A 16737-nucleotide genomic window follows, 5' to 3' on the forward strand; every position below is an offset into this window, starting at 1 on the left:
ATATAGGTACATGTGATATATATGTCTGTGTATTGAGAAAATTATTAAAATGCTACTGGGTAAATATGTCCAAATATGTTAACAGATATAGGTATACAGTATATATCAAAACCAATAGATAGCCAGAAGTTGGTGCAATTTTTCTGCAATCGTATTACAGCCATGGGATACCTGAAACAAGAAAATTGTAACAGTATTATCTTCATATGAAAACAAATAACTTTTTTTTTCAATCCCGCCAAATAACCATAAACCATTGGCATTTGTATCTGCTAAATTAACACCAGAGTTAAATTATCCTCAATATGTAATATATACAGACAGGTATTCAGCTTTCGTTCGAGATCCTCTGAAAATTGTTCGAACACCCTTTTAAAAAATTAGAAAATTCAATATTTTTCACATTTTGTTGTATTTTGTAGTAACACTTATAAATTTAACATTCTCAACTGACCTTTAGGTAACGTCCCAAACGTAAGCCACATGTGTTTTACCGGTAAAAGAAAGTTCATCGCCGTATATTTCTGAAGCAGAGATCGTCCTGTGAGATGGAAGTGCCTTAAATTTGATTTCTAGTTAGTTTTTGCTAAGAGCTGTCTGATTGGTTCAGTAAAATAGGTAAGAAAATCAGACAGCTCCTTGAAAAAACTAACTAAAGGTCTAGGAGTGATGTTACAGCAAGATGGAGTCATATGTTTGTCATAAGTAAACTTCCATTGATGAATTAAAGATTACGGAAATTGTTAACATAACAAGCCATTATAATTTCTGTAACAGACATCGACCTACTTATATATGTGGCCATTATTATTTTCATGCAATATGAATACATTGCTGATTGTTATTTAGAATTGTTGATGTTGAATAAAAATCTAAACTTCTGGTATAATATTTCAGCATCAACCTGATGACAGTTATGGGCAGTATAACCTCCATAGCCAAACAGAGACCAGCATTCTTTGGCAAAGTTGTTCAGGCATTTGAATCTCTACAAGGTAATTCAGCAAGAATCTTTCAGTTAATGTATTAAAGACAAATTGCAAAATAAGATTAGGTATCAAATAAATACCTCTAATATTTGTCTATCTTTTCATGGTCCCATTTTCTTTGCGTTCTCATTAATTCTTTATCAATCTTCTTGAATGCCTTCTTCAATACTACTCCATTGTACTGATGGCCACATAGAATAGCATATAAACAGTTTCCTGTATTGGGATATGTGTGTGTTTTGTTGATAAAAAAAAACAACACCTTTTCTGGTCCATATTATTCATTGCTTTGAATTGTAGAATAAAAAACCCATAGATATAAAAGTATATGTCTCATTTGAAAATAGTCACTTTGAAATATAAAAAATTACTGGCAGCCGAGAGTGAATTGCTTCACCAATCAAAGCCTTTCAAGTTAGTCAGTATAAGCTGTTGTCAAGAGTACAGATAATATGTTCATGTACATTCTTTTGCAAATTGATTTTTAGCTGACCTTCCCAAAGGAATGTTGGGATGGAGGGCTACAAAGTTTGTTCAAATGAATCACCTTCAAGGTCACAGGGTCAAATAGGCTAAAAGCTTCAAACAACTTCTTCTCAATAATATTGATATCCTGGGACCTAATATTTGGCTTGAAGCATGCTGGGATGAAGGCCTACCAATAACGTGTGTTCAAATGAATGACATTGACCTTCATTCAAGGTCACAGGGGTCAAATAGGCTAAGGTATTTCCATGATTTCATCTCAATCACCAAAAAGTCCAGAGAACTGATATTTAGCTTGTATTTTGCTTAGGTAAAGGACTAGGAATTTTGTCCAAATGAATGCCCTTGACCATGATTGAAGTTCGAAAGAATTAAAATGGTCAAAATATTTAAAAGGCATCTTTTTAGCTCACCTGGCCCAAAGGGCTAATTAGATTTATGCCATGGTGCAGCATCCAGCATTGGGTGTCCGTCATCATTCGTCTATCCGGTGTCTGTCAACATTTCCTTTAATCCATACTAGTCTTGACTGCCTGAATGGATTTTATAAAATTTGATCTGGAGCATTATTTGGCAACGGAGACCTAAGATTGAATAAACGGAGGTTGTGGCTCCCCTGGGGCCAGAGAAGAGGGGTGCAATAGGGGAAATTGAAGTAAATTCTTTAATCCCTACTAGTCGTGAATGCCTGAATGGATTTTGATGAAATTTAGTCTGGAGCATTATTTGACAAAGGAGATTTAATGTTGTATAAACAGAGGGTGTGGCTCCCCTTTGGCGGAAGGGGCGGGGCCCAATAGGGGAAATTGAAGTTAAATCCTTTAAACCCCAACTTGTCCTGAATGCCTTAATGTATTTTGATGAAATTTTATCTGGAGAATCATTTGGCAAAAGGAGACGCAAGATTGAATAAACGGAGGGTGTTACTACTCTGGGGCCCGAGGGGCAGATAGGGGAAATTCAGGTAAATTATTTAAATCCCTAATAGGCCTGTATGCCAAAAACTATTTTGATAAAATTTGGTGTGGAGCATTATTTTGCAAATGAGATCTAATTTTGAATAAACAAAGAATGCTGTGCTCTTGGGGCGGGAGAAAAGGGACCCAATAGGGAATTAAAGCAAAAACAAAACCTTAAAAATCCCTTTTTTTTCTTCAAGAATGATAGTATTTGGTCCACCTGTAGTTTGAATCATAGTTTGGAGAGGCAGTTCAAAAGCAGGAAAATATTTGAAATATCACTTAAATCAAATTAGGGTATTTTGCCGTAATTCCTGAAATATCTACATGTATACCATTAAAACTTCTTAGTACATGTATACCATTAAAACTCATTAAAACTTCTTAGTACCTGTATACCATTAAAACTTCTTAGTACATGTATACCATTAAAACTTCTTAGTACATGTATACCATTAAAACTTCTTAGTACATGTATACCATTAAAACTTCTTAGTACCTGTATACCATTAAAACTTCTTAGTACCTGTATACCATTAAAACTTCTTAGTACATGTATACCATTAAAACTTCTTAGTACCTGTATACCATTAAAACTTCTTAGTACCTGTATACCATTAAAACTTCTTAGTACCTGTATACCATTAAAACTTCTTAGTACATGTATACCATTAAAACTTCTTAGTACCTGTATACCATTAAAACTTCTTAGTACATGTATACCATTAAAACTTTTTGAATTGTTCCAGTAAACCTGCCTCCAACTCTAGCCAAATCACAGGTGAGCAGTGTAAGAAAAAACCTGAAGATGCACATGTTGTCGTTGCTGAGACATCGCTGCTCTACTGACTACATGACACAGATAACAACCCTCCTCACAGATCTGGGTGCCACAAACTCAGAGGTATATAGAACCCAGGATTTTTTTATACTCGTCCTCAAATAACACACACATAGACTCCCTCTCACAATGACATCGCTACTCTACCGAATATACATGACATAAAATACAACCTTCCTTGCTACAAATTCCTTTGTATGTATAACCCAGACTTTTCTGTACTCTTTTCAAACTCACATTTATACAATTTATCATGAAGTATTTTTTCTCTCAGATCTCGACACAAGGAATTTATGATTATGTACTTTTCAGTGTACTATTTGCAAGAAGTCCCCAATCCTTAACCAACAATTGTATTGTGGACTATTAGTAAACTTAGTAAAGGGGAAGGTTAAAATAAAATCACTTATCAATAAGAGCATGAACACTGTAGCTTCCCAAAACACTAACCACATGTAGCTAGCACACAATGGAAGTCATCCTTATGACCAAAGGCTGTTGTAACTAGCACACAGGGGTAGTCATCCTTATGACCATAGCTGTTGATAGGACAGTAAACAATACTGAACCAAACTAAACCTAATTACACTCTCAAATTCATCATCTGATCGGATTTTGGTTGTGATGGCTAAAGGTCAAAGGTCACCCTTTACCACTTTCAAAATTAAAAACTAGTTATCACATAAACTATAAATATAACTTCTGACAGATTTAGTTGATATTTACACATCTAACATCATAACATCACATCTTCATGCTCTGCCCCTGATAAGATTCTGGTTCTTTGTTTCATATTAAGATCCATATCTACTGATAACAGATTTTAGAGTTTTGATAAAATAAGTCATAGTATATGTATGATAAACATGTGAAGTATTTTTGTGCACGTTCTGGGGATTTGGATACTCAAAACAAATCTGATTGCTATTTATGTTTAATTTTACCAAATGTCTTGTTGTGCTATTTCCTTTAAAAGGTGATGAAGGCCATGCCAAAAATAGATGAAAGCAAGAAGAGGAAAGCAGAGGAGTCAACACAAGTAGCGAAGAAAGCTAAAATAGAGGAGGTAGGATAGTCTGGAGGATATCTGAACATCTTACACAGATTTTCATTTTGAATACTAATACAAACATTAATATCAGTAATCTGTACAACAGCAATTTTTAGCTCCTTACCTGCCTGAAAGAGTCCAGATTTCGTTTCTGGGTTTTGTCTTTGAAGTAGTTGAGATCACTTCCCCTTGACATTAACAAATAAAACTATTCACAAAATAAACATGAACATATTTTGACTTTTGATCAAATTCAACCAGGTGAGCGATACAGGACCTCTGAGCCTCTTTTTATTTATCTTTGGAACTATCTGGATCCCCACCCTATAACCATGTATAGCATTGTTGGGCATAAAGAAATAAAATCATCATGTATTAATAGGCCCTTGAGTCTTTTTCCACCCTTCGGGACTTATTTTTAGCCCACCATCATCAGATGGTGGGTTATGCAAATCGCCATGCATCCGTGGTCCTTCCGTCCTTCCACCCTTCCCTCCCTCTGTAAAAAATTCTTGTTATACCCCCGCAACGAAGTTAGGGGGGTATACTGGAATCAGGTTGTCTGTCCGTCCGTCCGTCTGTAGACGCATTTTGTCCGGAAAACTCCTTCTAAACTGATGGGCCAATTCCGATGAAACTTCACACAAATATTAATGATCATGTGTAGATGTGCATGCCACTTTACTTTTCTCAAAATTATGGTTGCTATGGCAACTGGTCACTATAAACAGATTTTCCGATAAGAACCATAACTTTTAAGTTTGTCCTGACAACTCCTAAACTAAATGGCCAATTTCAATGAAACTTCACACAAATATAGAGGACCATGTGAAGATGTGCATGCCACTTTCTTTTTTTTCAAAATTATGGTTGCTATGTCACCTGGTCACTATAAACAGGTTTTCTGATAAGAATCATAACTTTAAGTTTGTCCGGACAACTCCTCCTAAACCGAAGGGTCGATTTCAATGACACTTCGCACAAATATAGAGGACCATGTGTAGATGTGCATGCCACTTTCTTTTTTTCCAAAATTATAGTTGCTATGGCAACTGGTCACTATAAACAGGTTTTCTGATAAGAACCATAACTTTAAGTTTGTCCGGACAACTCCTTCTAAACTGAAGGGCTGATTTCAATGAAACTTCACACAAATATAGAGGACCATGTGTAGATGTGCATGCCACTTTCTTTTTTTTCAAAATTATGGTTGCTTTGGCAACAGGTCACTATTTTACTGGGTTATCTTAGTTAGCTTCTAATTAACAGTTCCAATTCACCATTGACTTGTGCAGATTGCGGGTGTATTAGTCAGCCATCCTGGCGACAGTTCTAGTTATCACTATTTCACAGAAAGTACTGGGATCTGTCTCAAGTTTCATATGTAATTATATATAAGTCCCCCTTGGTCCTTAGCTATGCATATTGGGACTGATTGAAAAACAATATGGCTGACAGGCTGGCATCTTGGATTTTGACTATTGAAGTTTGTTATCGCTATTTCTCAGAAAGTACTGAAAGGATCTTTCTCAAAGTTCATATGTAAGCTTCCCTTGGTGCCTAGTTATGCATATTGCATTTTAGGATCGATCAGAGAACAACATGGACAACAGGCAGCCATCTTGTATTTTGACAATTGAAGTTTGTTACTGCTAGTTCTCAAATTTAAGTACTAAATTTCTATTATGGGTCTTTCTCGACTTTGAATGTAGAGGTTGCCCTTGTTGTGAATGCAGGTATAATTGAAAGAACTTTATGGATGACAAAGAGTATGGCCATCTTGGATTTTGACAATTGCAGGTTGCTCCTGCTATATAGTGTTATATAAAGCTATTAAATGTTTTGAAGAGTGAAAGAAGGGAAAAGAAGAGTCTTTCATTGCATAGAAATTGATCATTCAATGGTGGGCACCAAGATCCCTCTTGGATATCTTGTTTTGATTATATTTTTGAAACCATTGACATCCCCACCCCATAACCATATATAGCAGTGCACATGTTGGACATAAAGAGATAAACACATTCATGATGTAAAAATAGGCCCTGGGTTTTTCCCTACACCTAGGGACTTAGTTTCTTGGTTATATTTTTGAAACTGTTTAGATCCCCACCCTATACTACAACCATATATGTATAGCATTTTTTGGCATCTAGAGATTAACACACTTATAGGCCCTGCAGTCATTCCCTTACCAAAGGGACTTAGTTTCTTTAAACACAATCTTGTTGTGAAAACAATCCCTGAAGTCTTTTCACATCCCTAGGGAGCCTGGACTTCGTTTCTGGGTTTTATCTTTGAAGCAGTTGAAATCTCTTCCCTATAACCATACGTATTATTGTTTGACATCAACAAATAAAACCATGAACAAATTAAAGAAAACTTACTTTGACATTTGGTCAAATCCAACCAGGTAAGTGATACAGGCCCTCTGGGCCTCTTGTTTCATAAAAGTGTTGTTGCCTGAATTTTTAAAGTCTTTAAGATTGTGTGTTTTAAACATTTCTTCCACTATCGAAAGGTAATACGTGGAGGACAGCAAAAACTGTACCAATTGTCCCATGGTCTCTGTCTGAGCGTCAGGACTGTGAGCGTCAGGACTGTGGGTTACCGACGATGATGACTTTGATTATGAAATAACATTGAAAGTTAATTATATATCTAGAGACAAAAGTTTGCCATCGTATATATTGTCTACAATTTTGTTAGCGCATTAGAAGTTATTTCCACAGAAAGATAAAATAAGAAAGAAGATTAAACAAGAAACATTTAAAAAATAAAAGGTTCTATAATGTCAAATTTGTTATATTCCATTGGTTTCTATTTTGTCAGTTTTCGAGGATACAATAGTCACTGAAGATTGATATGAAATGGAATGAAAAATATCATACTTCATGCAAAATTATTTGCGTCAAAGTTTTGGTAAAGCCAAGAAAATATGAATAATGAAAAAATAACTTGACAATAGAGATATCACAGCAAGGGAGCCCATCAGATATGAACTGTGGCACTCAAACAGGTTAAATAGAGTCAGTATTGGTGGACACCATGATGTGTAATCTATGTCAAAGCCTAGCAAAGCATGTAAATTCTCATGGTGTGTAGTGAGTGGGCCTTTCATGGCTGATTTGTAAATTCTTAAAAGTCTTAACGGTGATTGATTTATCCTCAGGTGGAGATAGATGACGATGATGCTGGTATGACCCCATTTGTGGACAGAACAATGACCAAGCCTGCTCCCACGGTCAAACAGCAGTCTACTGCCATTGACATCACATCAGAAGACCTAGAATCTAGACTCTCCACTCAGAATGTGGCAGATCTTGTTCTCATCAGTATGGTAGGGACCCGTGTAAACTTGTGGTATATCAGCTCTGTTCCGATACCATTGCAACTTATTCCCGTCTGTAAAACAAAGTTAACATTTCAATAGTTTTGAAGTCAAAATCAATGAGAGAAAGAGAAATAATTGGAGATTTTTCGATGTTTTAGATAAATATACCTCAGAAGTAGAAAACTGTTTACAGGTGATGTTGCCAGACACAATGCCAGCACATTTCCAGTCAACATATACTCCTATAGCTGCTGCCGGTACCGAGGGACAGATCAAACACATAGCTAGGCTTCTGGCCACTCAACTTACCACTGCAGGCATGGGCAAAGGAGTGGCTGAAACACAGGCACAGGTAAAGAAAGAAGAAAACAGATAGCTAAAGCAGACACAGGCATGGGAGTCTGTAGTACGGTCACAAATGTATAGATGTATGTCATTGGATGGGACTGGCTGAAGAGTAATAATAGAAAAGATATATCAATTCTTACCAGAAGTCCATCTTTGTTGTATATCATATATATATATTGAACAAAACAAATGATAATGATACAGTAATTGTGTATAAATTTTGTTGACAGTCTGAAGAAAATGAGGAAGCTGGTGGTGAATCACCTGCATATCAGCCATCTTCTCCAAAACAATTAATCCAAACTGTTGTGGGTATGTACTTATATACATCTTCTCCCATACAACTAATTCAGACTGTTGTGGGTATGTACTTATATACATCTTCTCCCATACAACTAATTCAGACTGTTGTGGGTATGTACTTATATACATCTTCTTCCAAACAACTAATTCAGACTGTTGTGGGTATGTACTTATATACATCTTCTTCCAAACAACTAATTCAGACTGTTGTGGGTATGTACTTATATACATCTTCTTCCAAACAACTAATTCAGACTGTTGTGGGTATGTACTTATATACATCTTCTCCCATACAACTAATTCAGACTGTTGTGGGTATGTACTTATATACATCTTCTTCCAAACAACTAATTCAGACCGTTGTGGGTATGTACTTATATACATCTTCTCCAAAACAATTAATCCAAACTGTTGTGGGTATGTACTTATATACATCTTCTCCCATACAACTAATTCAGACTGTTGTGGGTATGTACTTATATACATCTTTTCCCAAACAACTAATTCAGACCGTTGTGGGATGTACTTATATACATCTTCTTCCAAACAACTAATTCAGACTGTTGTTGGTATGTACTTACATACATCTTCTCCCAAACAACTAATTCAGACCGTATCTGATCTGTGTCTGAGTAATGTTTGTATTCTTCAGAGACGTTTTAGTATTAGATCTGTGTCTGAACAATGTTTGTATTCTACAGACGTTTTGGTGTTAGATCTGTGTCTGAGCAATGTTTGTATTTCTACAGAGACGTTTTAGTGTTAGATCTGTGTCTGAGCATTGTTTGTATTCTACAGACATTTTGGTGTTAGATCTGTGTCTGAGCAATGTTTGTATTCTACAGACGTTTTGGTGTTAGATATGTGTCTGAGCAATGTTTGTATTTCTACAGAGACGTTTTAGTATTAGATCTGTGTCTGAGCATTGTTTGTATCCTACAGACATTTTGGTGTTAGATCTGTGTCTGAGCAATGTTTGTATTCTACAGACGTTTTGGTGTTAGATCTGTGTCTGAGCCATGTTTGTATCCTAGAGACGTTTTAGTATTAGATCTGTGTCTGAGCGATGTTAAGGGAAACCCATTTGCTATCTTGCTGTCTATGTCACACTAAATTGTGGTATACCAAAACATGCAAGGAAAGAGGTCAGCTTATAGAAATTCAATGAAATTTCCATACCAGATTTCATCAAGGACGTTCAGCAGTTGTTCGCCGCTTTGGTTGAGTCATTAAGGTGTCCCGACACTTTATCACAAACCCTCCAACAAAACCTGGCATGTGCTTAAATGACCTTGGCTATTAACTCTTTACGTACTCATTCAAATTTCGTGGTCGCTACCGGAAGTGCATGCTGGGTAGTCCTTTGGGTATTGGAGCAATGGCTATCACACCAGATGTCGATTAATAATCTTTTACTGTTGTGTGATGCTTAATATTGAATGAAGTTTATCGTATGGAACAAGTAGAAACTCCTTTACAGAACATTTCCTTGGAAATATGACGAAATCACCAGGCAGAATTGTGGTAAAACACCTGTTGATCGGCATATGTGGCACATGTGTGTAACGCGGTTCATTCTCACTTAGCCAACATTCTGAAATTTACCTGTATTACCTGGCCAACATGTCAAATTTTACACCTGAGTGAGTTTCAGCTATAGTCTGTTCTTACTTTTCATGAAAGAAAATATGAAAATGACAAGTTAAATATGACTTATATAATAAAGATTAAAATGAATTTATGTAGGCTACTTATCATAATAAATCTTAGATTTTTGCTGTAAATACTTAAATTTTACACAATTTTATTTAATCGACATATATTATGAAACCGAGCTTCATCTCCAGTAATAAGCACAATTTCAACTTGAAACTGGAGATGCCACTATACTCGCAACTGAGTTCAAATTGTACAACTGAGTATATATACTACAATAGTACAAGGGTCTTTAGTGTCAGATGACCGTTAAGGCCCTTTTGCCTCTCGTATAAACATGTGCTGTATATTGTGTAACACTTGAAATAAGATGTATTATGATATCATTTAAATTCTGATGTGTGAAGCGCATTAGAGTAATTTTACAAATTTTTTCACAAATCCAAACAAATAGTTAGGTAATGATGCACATACTAGTATTTAATGATGTTTTGGTCAAGAAGTACTTTTCTATTAGTATGGGACATTCACTTTATTTCTGTTTACAGGAGGGTTAACAGATGACTTACCAGCATCAGTTGCTAGTTCTAGTAAATCTATGCAGCCTCCTCCTGCAGTAAGTATAAATCTTTCTTTAAAATACTCCACTGCTGATGGGTGTACACTGCTTGTCACAAAAAGGAATAAAATAACACTGGGTAGCATAGAAATATATATAACACCCAAAAATTGGGGAAACAAATACAGCATCTTAAAATGATTGCTTTTCTAAACAAGAGATGGAGCACTATAGAATTTTTCTCGGGATGCAATTATTTTTCACTTAAAATGTAAGAGATAAAAATTAGAAACTTTTGGAGGATGGTAATAAAGTAAAGTGTGTAACTGTTATATTTTTTCCAAATACGACTTCTAAATGGTGTGGTGGTTAAAAGTTGATGGAGACCTTTCAATATTAAATACACATGTTTCGTGTATACCCAGGTAAACATTTTAGTTTTCTCTCCTCTCAGCCTGTCCGCAGAGGAATCAAACAATTCAAGTTAAGTAGTGTGACCCAGGAGCTTAATCGTGACGACCTTGACCAAATGACCATCAGTGCTGTTGGCAGGATTCTCAATGCAGAAAGTAGGTTGCAGTGATCAAGCTTTATTTGATCACCTGGCCTAAATGGCCGGTGAGTTATATCATGGTGCAGCTTCGCTCTTCTGTCTGTCGTCTGTCTACATTTCCTTTAAATTGCTACTGGTCCTGAATGACTAAATGGATATTGATGAAATTTGGTCGGGAGCATCATTGGGCAAATGAGATCTTATGTTGTAGAAAAGAAGGGTGTGGCTCCCTTTGGGGGTGAAATCGGCTTAAATGTGTAAACAATAATTTTACGATAGCCAAGAATCTCTGAAATCTGATATTAAGCAAATATTATACTGGAATGAAGGACTAGAGCATTTATTAATATGAATAAACCCAGCATACACTGATATTTTAATAAAGAGGTAATCAGCATAGTATGTATAGAAATGACCTGAATCAACTTCAAAGTTGCGGTAGAGCCAGGTGAGCGATATAGGCCCATTGGGCCTCTTGTTATTTTTAGGTCACCTGATCAAAGCTCAGGTGACCTTTTCCGACAAGTCTTCGTCTGACGTTGTCCGTTGGTCGTTGTCCATCCATAGTTAACACTTAACATTTTCTACTTCTTCTCAAAAACTCCTGAACTATTTTTGATGAAATCTTGCAGAAACCTTCTTTGGCTAATTACAAAGGTCTACCAAAATTGTAGATTATATGGTCCCTACCACCCACAGGCCTCAGGGGATGGGACCAAAAGTGGTCAAATTGACTGAAATTTCAAAAATTCAAGATCTAGATATGGCAGCATGGTATACTCTTCATGGATGGAAGGTTCTAAAGGTGCTTAATCAAAATTGTAAATTTCATGGCCCCTGAGTGTCACATTCTCCTTGGGGAGGGGGTATATTTTTACTTTAGTGTATATAGGAAACTCACAAATTTTAGGATAATTTGTTTCATCATTTTCATTGGAAATTGGTTAGCATTCGGTAATGGCTAACCTTTTTCAATGTTATTAGAGAATGTCAAGGTCAAGGCCATGTTATGGGGGTCAAAAGTAGGTCAAATTTTTTTTAATTTTCATCATGTATGAAAGAACATGATCCATGAAACAGAATGTGTAAGTTGTATGATCATCAGATGAAAAATGACAGAGATAAGGCACTTTAGAAAAAAAATAAAGCAATTTTTTTCCCACCAAAATTTAAAAATCATCCAAAATTGCAGGTAAAAGGTTTCTGCTCTTTTATCTATACACATGAAGGCTTGATGTTTGGCACATCAGTAGCATGTTTGAGTGGCTACAAATGTTTTACTTATCTTTGACCTTGACCTTCATTCAAGGTTACAGGGGTCAAATGATGAAAAAATTGAAAAATTCAAAATTCTTTCAAAATGATTTATTTGAGTCACATTTTAAAGAACCTGCTCTTATGGAGTGTGTGCGATGTTTCAAGGTCATAATCAAAATTGAGGCAGATATGGCACTTTGGAAAAAAAATAATCCCACCAAAATTAAAAAAATTGCCCAAAACTGCACAGGAAAGGTTTCTGCTCTTTTATCTGTACACATTAAGGCTGGTTGTTTGGCACACAGATAGCATGTGTGACTGGCTACAACTGTTATGTTTATATTTGACCTTGACCTTCATTCAAGTTCACAGGGGTCGAATGATGAAAAAAATAGAAAAATTCAAAATTCTTTCCAAATTAATTGTTTGGATCACATTTTAAAGAACCTGCTCTTATGAAGGTGAGTGCAACGTTTCTAGGTCAAATCATCAAAAATGATGAAGATATGGCCCTTTGAAGAATGTTTCCTGCCAAAATTCAAAATTAGCCATAAATTGCAATTCAAATTTTTTTTTCATTACTGTGAAAAATATACACTAGATAATTAGCAAATCTACAGCATGAGTTTGTTCTGCAATAGTTATGCAAATAGTTGACCTCGACCAAGTTCAAGGTCACAGTAATCAAATGACGAAAGTGAAGAGAAAACATTTAAAGAAAACATAGGTAAAGCATATGAATGTGACCATGATAACTTATCTTAAATCATTTCCCTAATGTAAATCCCATGTTTTGGGCCAAATACTCTTCATGGATGGAAAGGTCTTCATGGGATTTATCAAAATTGTAAATTTCATTTCAGATAGGTTTCTTGTTTCTCCCTGAAGAGGTGTGAAATTTTACTATAGTTTATGCAGGGAAGTCACATTTTGATGGAAATGATTCAAAATTTTTTAGAATTATGAGTGTGAAACTATACTATTACATGTACTTATTTATGAACTGTTTAAAAATACTTTGTGAATTACATAGAAAATCTTGATATGTTTAAATCTCAGGAGACGATTAAGGCCCATGGGCCTCTTGTTTAATGTTAATTTTAATGTTAATGAATGTTATATTCCTTACATTCAATAAGCTATTTTAATTTACTCTTTATGAAAAAAAAGAAAATGATCAAAGAAGTATATATTTCACTTTTTACTTCTGTTGATGTAATACTGTGATTTTTGTACAATTTCAACAGAAAGTGCTACACAAGGCAATGTACTACCAGCCAGGACCAAACTATTAGCTGGGCTTACATCACAGTTTGGTGGTGAGCTTAGAGACCGTAAGTTTTGTGTAAATGATTACTCTAGTAAATAAGTCATACAGGAAAGAAATTGGTGGAATATAGATATGTGAACGTTAAGAAATTTATGTTAAAATGCTCATAAAAATCACCTTTATCACCCATCCAACTTGATATCTAAAATTGCCCCATGTGTCCACTCTTAAGACTGTTCCAAAATTGTACATGTGGCAGAGGTAAGTGGGATGCAATTTTAGTTCATCTTGCCCAAAGGAAGGTGAGCTTATGCAATGACACAACATCCATCATCCGTCATCTGTCAACTTTTTCCTTAAATCTCTACTAGTCCTAAACGCCTGAATGGATTTTGATGAAATTTGGTCTGGAGCATTATTGGGCAAAGGATATCTAATGTATAAATGGAGGGTGTGGCTCCCTTGAGACCGACAGTGCATAGCTCAATAAGAAAATAGAGGTAAATCCTTTAAATTGCTCCTAGCCCTGAACGAATGAATGGATTTTGATGACATTCATCTGCAGCATTATTGAGCAAAAGGAGATTTTATGTTAGTATAAATGGAGGATGTGGCTCCCCTGGGGCCGGATTGGTGGGGTCCAAAAAGGCAAATTGAGGTAAATATTTTAAATTGATACTTGTCCATTACTGAATGGATTTTAATGAAATTTGGTCTAGAGAATTATCAGGCAAAGGAGATCTAATGTTGTATAAATGAAGGGTGTGACTCTTTTGGGGCAGGGCCCAATGGTGGAAATAGAGCTAATCCTTTTATTCGCTAGTAGTCCTGAACGACTGAATGGATTTGGATGAAATTTGATCTGGAGCATTGCATTGCATTTAAGAATGACAGGATTTGGTTCACCTGTGATATGAACCAGTGTTGGCACACTTGAAACACCAAAAAACAGAAGCATAACAAGGACAATGGGTCCAGCTTGTACAATTTACAGGTAGTCATTAAGCAGATTTTTTTTAGTACTTACTCAGTTGAGGTTTAGTTTTTAGCTCACCTGGCCCGAAGGGCCGGTGAGCTTATGGCATGGCGCGGCGTCCGGCGTCTGTCCGTCAACTTTTCCTTTAAATCGCTACTAGTCCTAAACTACTCAGTGGATTTTGACCAAATTTGGTCTGAAGCATCCTTGGGTGAAGGGGAACCAATTTTGTATAAACGGTGGGTCTGGCCTCCCAGGGGACTGAGGGGCGGGGCCCAATAGGGGAAATATAGCAAATTCTATAAAATCCTTCTTCTTCTGTAGAAATGAAGGGATTTGATTCGTATTTGGTCTAAAGCATCCTTGGGTGAAGGGGAACCAATTTGTATAAACGGTGGGTCTGGCCCCCCAGGGGCCTGGGGGGTGGGGCCCAATAGGGGAATATAGCATATTCTTTAAAATCCTTCTTCTTCTGTAGGAATAAAGGGATTTGATCCATATTTGTTCTGAAACATCCTTGGGTGAAGGGGAACCAATTTTGTATAAACGGTGGGTCTGGCCCCCCAGGGGCCTGAGGGGCGGGGCCCTATAGGGGAAATATAGCAAATTCTTTAAAATCCTTCTTCTTCTGTAGGAATAAAGGGATTTGATCCATATTTGTTCTGAAACATCCTTGGGTGAAGGGGAACCAATTTTGTATAAATGGTGGGTCTGACCCCCAAGGGGCCTGAGGGGCGGGGCCCAAAAGGGGAAATGGAGGCAATTAATTTAAATCGCTACTAGTCATAAAGTTGTGAATGGATTTGAACCCAATTTCGTCAGAAACATCATTGGGGGAAGGAGAACAGATTTTGCATAAATGGTGACTCTGACCACCGAGGGGCCAAAGGGGCAGGGCCCCATATAGGGGAAATAGAGGTAATTCCTTTAAATCGCTACTAGTCATAAAGTTATGAAGGGATTTGAACTCAATTTGGTCAAGCTTATCATTGGGGGAAGGGGATCAGATTTTGCTTAAATGGTGACTCTGACCCCAAAGGGGCCCGAGGGGTGGGGCCCAATAGGGGAAATTGAGGCAATTCATTTAAATCGCTACTAGTCATAAAGTTATTAATGGATTTGAACCCAATTTGGTCAGAAACATTCTTAAGGGAAGGGGAACAGATTTTGCATAAATGGTGACTAACCCCCGAGGAGCCAAAGGGGTGGGGCCCAATAGGGGAAATAGAGGTAATTCCTTTAAATCGCTACTTGTCGTAAAGTTATCAGCGGATTTGAACCCAATTTGGTCAGAAACATCATTGGGGGAATGGGAACAGATGTTGCATAAATGGTGACTCTGACCCCCAAGGGGCCAAAGGGGTGGGGCCTAATGGGGAAATAGAGATAATATTCCTTTAAATCGCTTCTAGTCATAAAGTTATGGAATTGATGTTCTCAAATCAATTCTTGAGGTCTTTTAGACCCTTACAGAGTCTGGACTTCGTCAGTTGGGATCCCTACACAATAACTATATATAGCATTGTTTGAGATTGACAAATAAAACAAATTAAACATGGAGATTATTTTGACATTTGGTCTAATCCAACCAGGTGAGCGATACAGGCCCCATGGGCCTCTTGTTTTCACTTCAGTTTGATTTTTAAGTCACCTGAGACAAAGTCTTTTGTCCATCGTCGTGCGTCGTGCATCCGTAAACAATTTACATTTTCGACTTCTTCTCCAAAACCCCTAAAACAAATTCAAGGAGATTTGGCAGAAAGCTTCTATGGCTAAAGGTCAACCAAAATTGTGAATTTTATTGTCTCCACCCCCCAGGGGCCTGAGGGGCGGGGCTAAAAAGAGTCAAATTGACTAAAACTTCAAAAATCTTCTTCTCTACTCTCAGAAATGGTGGAATCAAACACTCTTCATAGATGGAAGGGTCTTAAGGTGCTTTACCAAAATTGTGAATTTCATGACCCGGGGGTCTTAAGTTTGCCCCTGGGGAGGGGGTAAATTTTACTATAGTTTATATTTGGAAATCACATTTTTGACTTTTATTTGTTGGATTTGTAATGGAATACAATCTAATTTGGTTAACATTATCAGCATTGGTTGACCTATTAATGGTATGCACATGTTGGCCCTGACTGACCCCTAGGGGCTGATGGGCGGG

At 36.7% G+C, this 16737-nt stretch overlaps 1 protein-coding gene across 1 annotated transcript in view; it reads left to right on the forward strand.

The window, feature by feature from the left end:
• Positions 1-16737, forward strand: part of LOC117322876 (symplekin-like) — a 71610-nt gene that overhangs the window by 16520 nt on the left and 38353 nt on the right. Inside the window, 9 exon segments of the mRNA XM_033877809.1 lie at positions 898-995; positions 3184-3338; positions 4252-4341; positions 7496-7663; positions 7851-8009; positions 8236-8317; positions 10513-10580; positions 10978-11092; positions 13581-13667. Of these exon segments, the coding sequence (XP_033733700.1) occupies positions 898-995; positions 3184-3338; positions 4252-4341; positions 7496-7663; positions 7851-8009; positions 8236-8317; positions 10513-10580; positions 10978-11092; positions 13581-13667 (1022 nt within the window).

This window comes from Pecten maximus, chromosome 3 (genome assembly GCF_902652985.1).
Source record: "Pecten maximus chromosome 3, xPecMax1.1, whole genome shotgun sequence".
Classification (NCBI taxonomy): domain Eukaryota; kingdom Metazoa; phylum Mollusca; class Bivalvia; order Pectinida; family Pectinidae; genus Pecten; species Pecten maximus.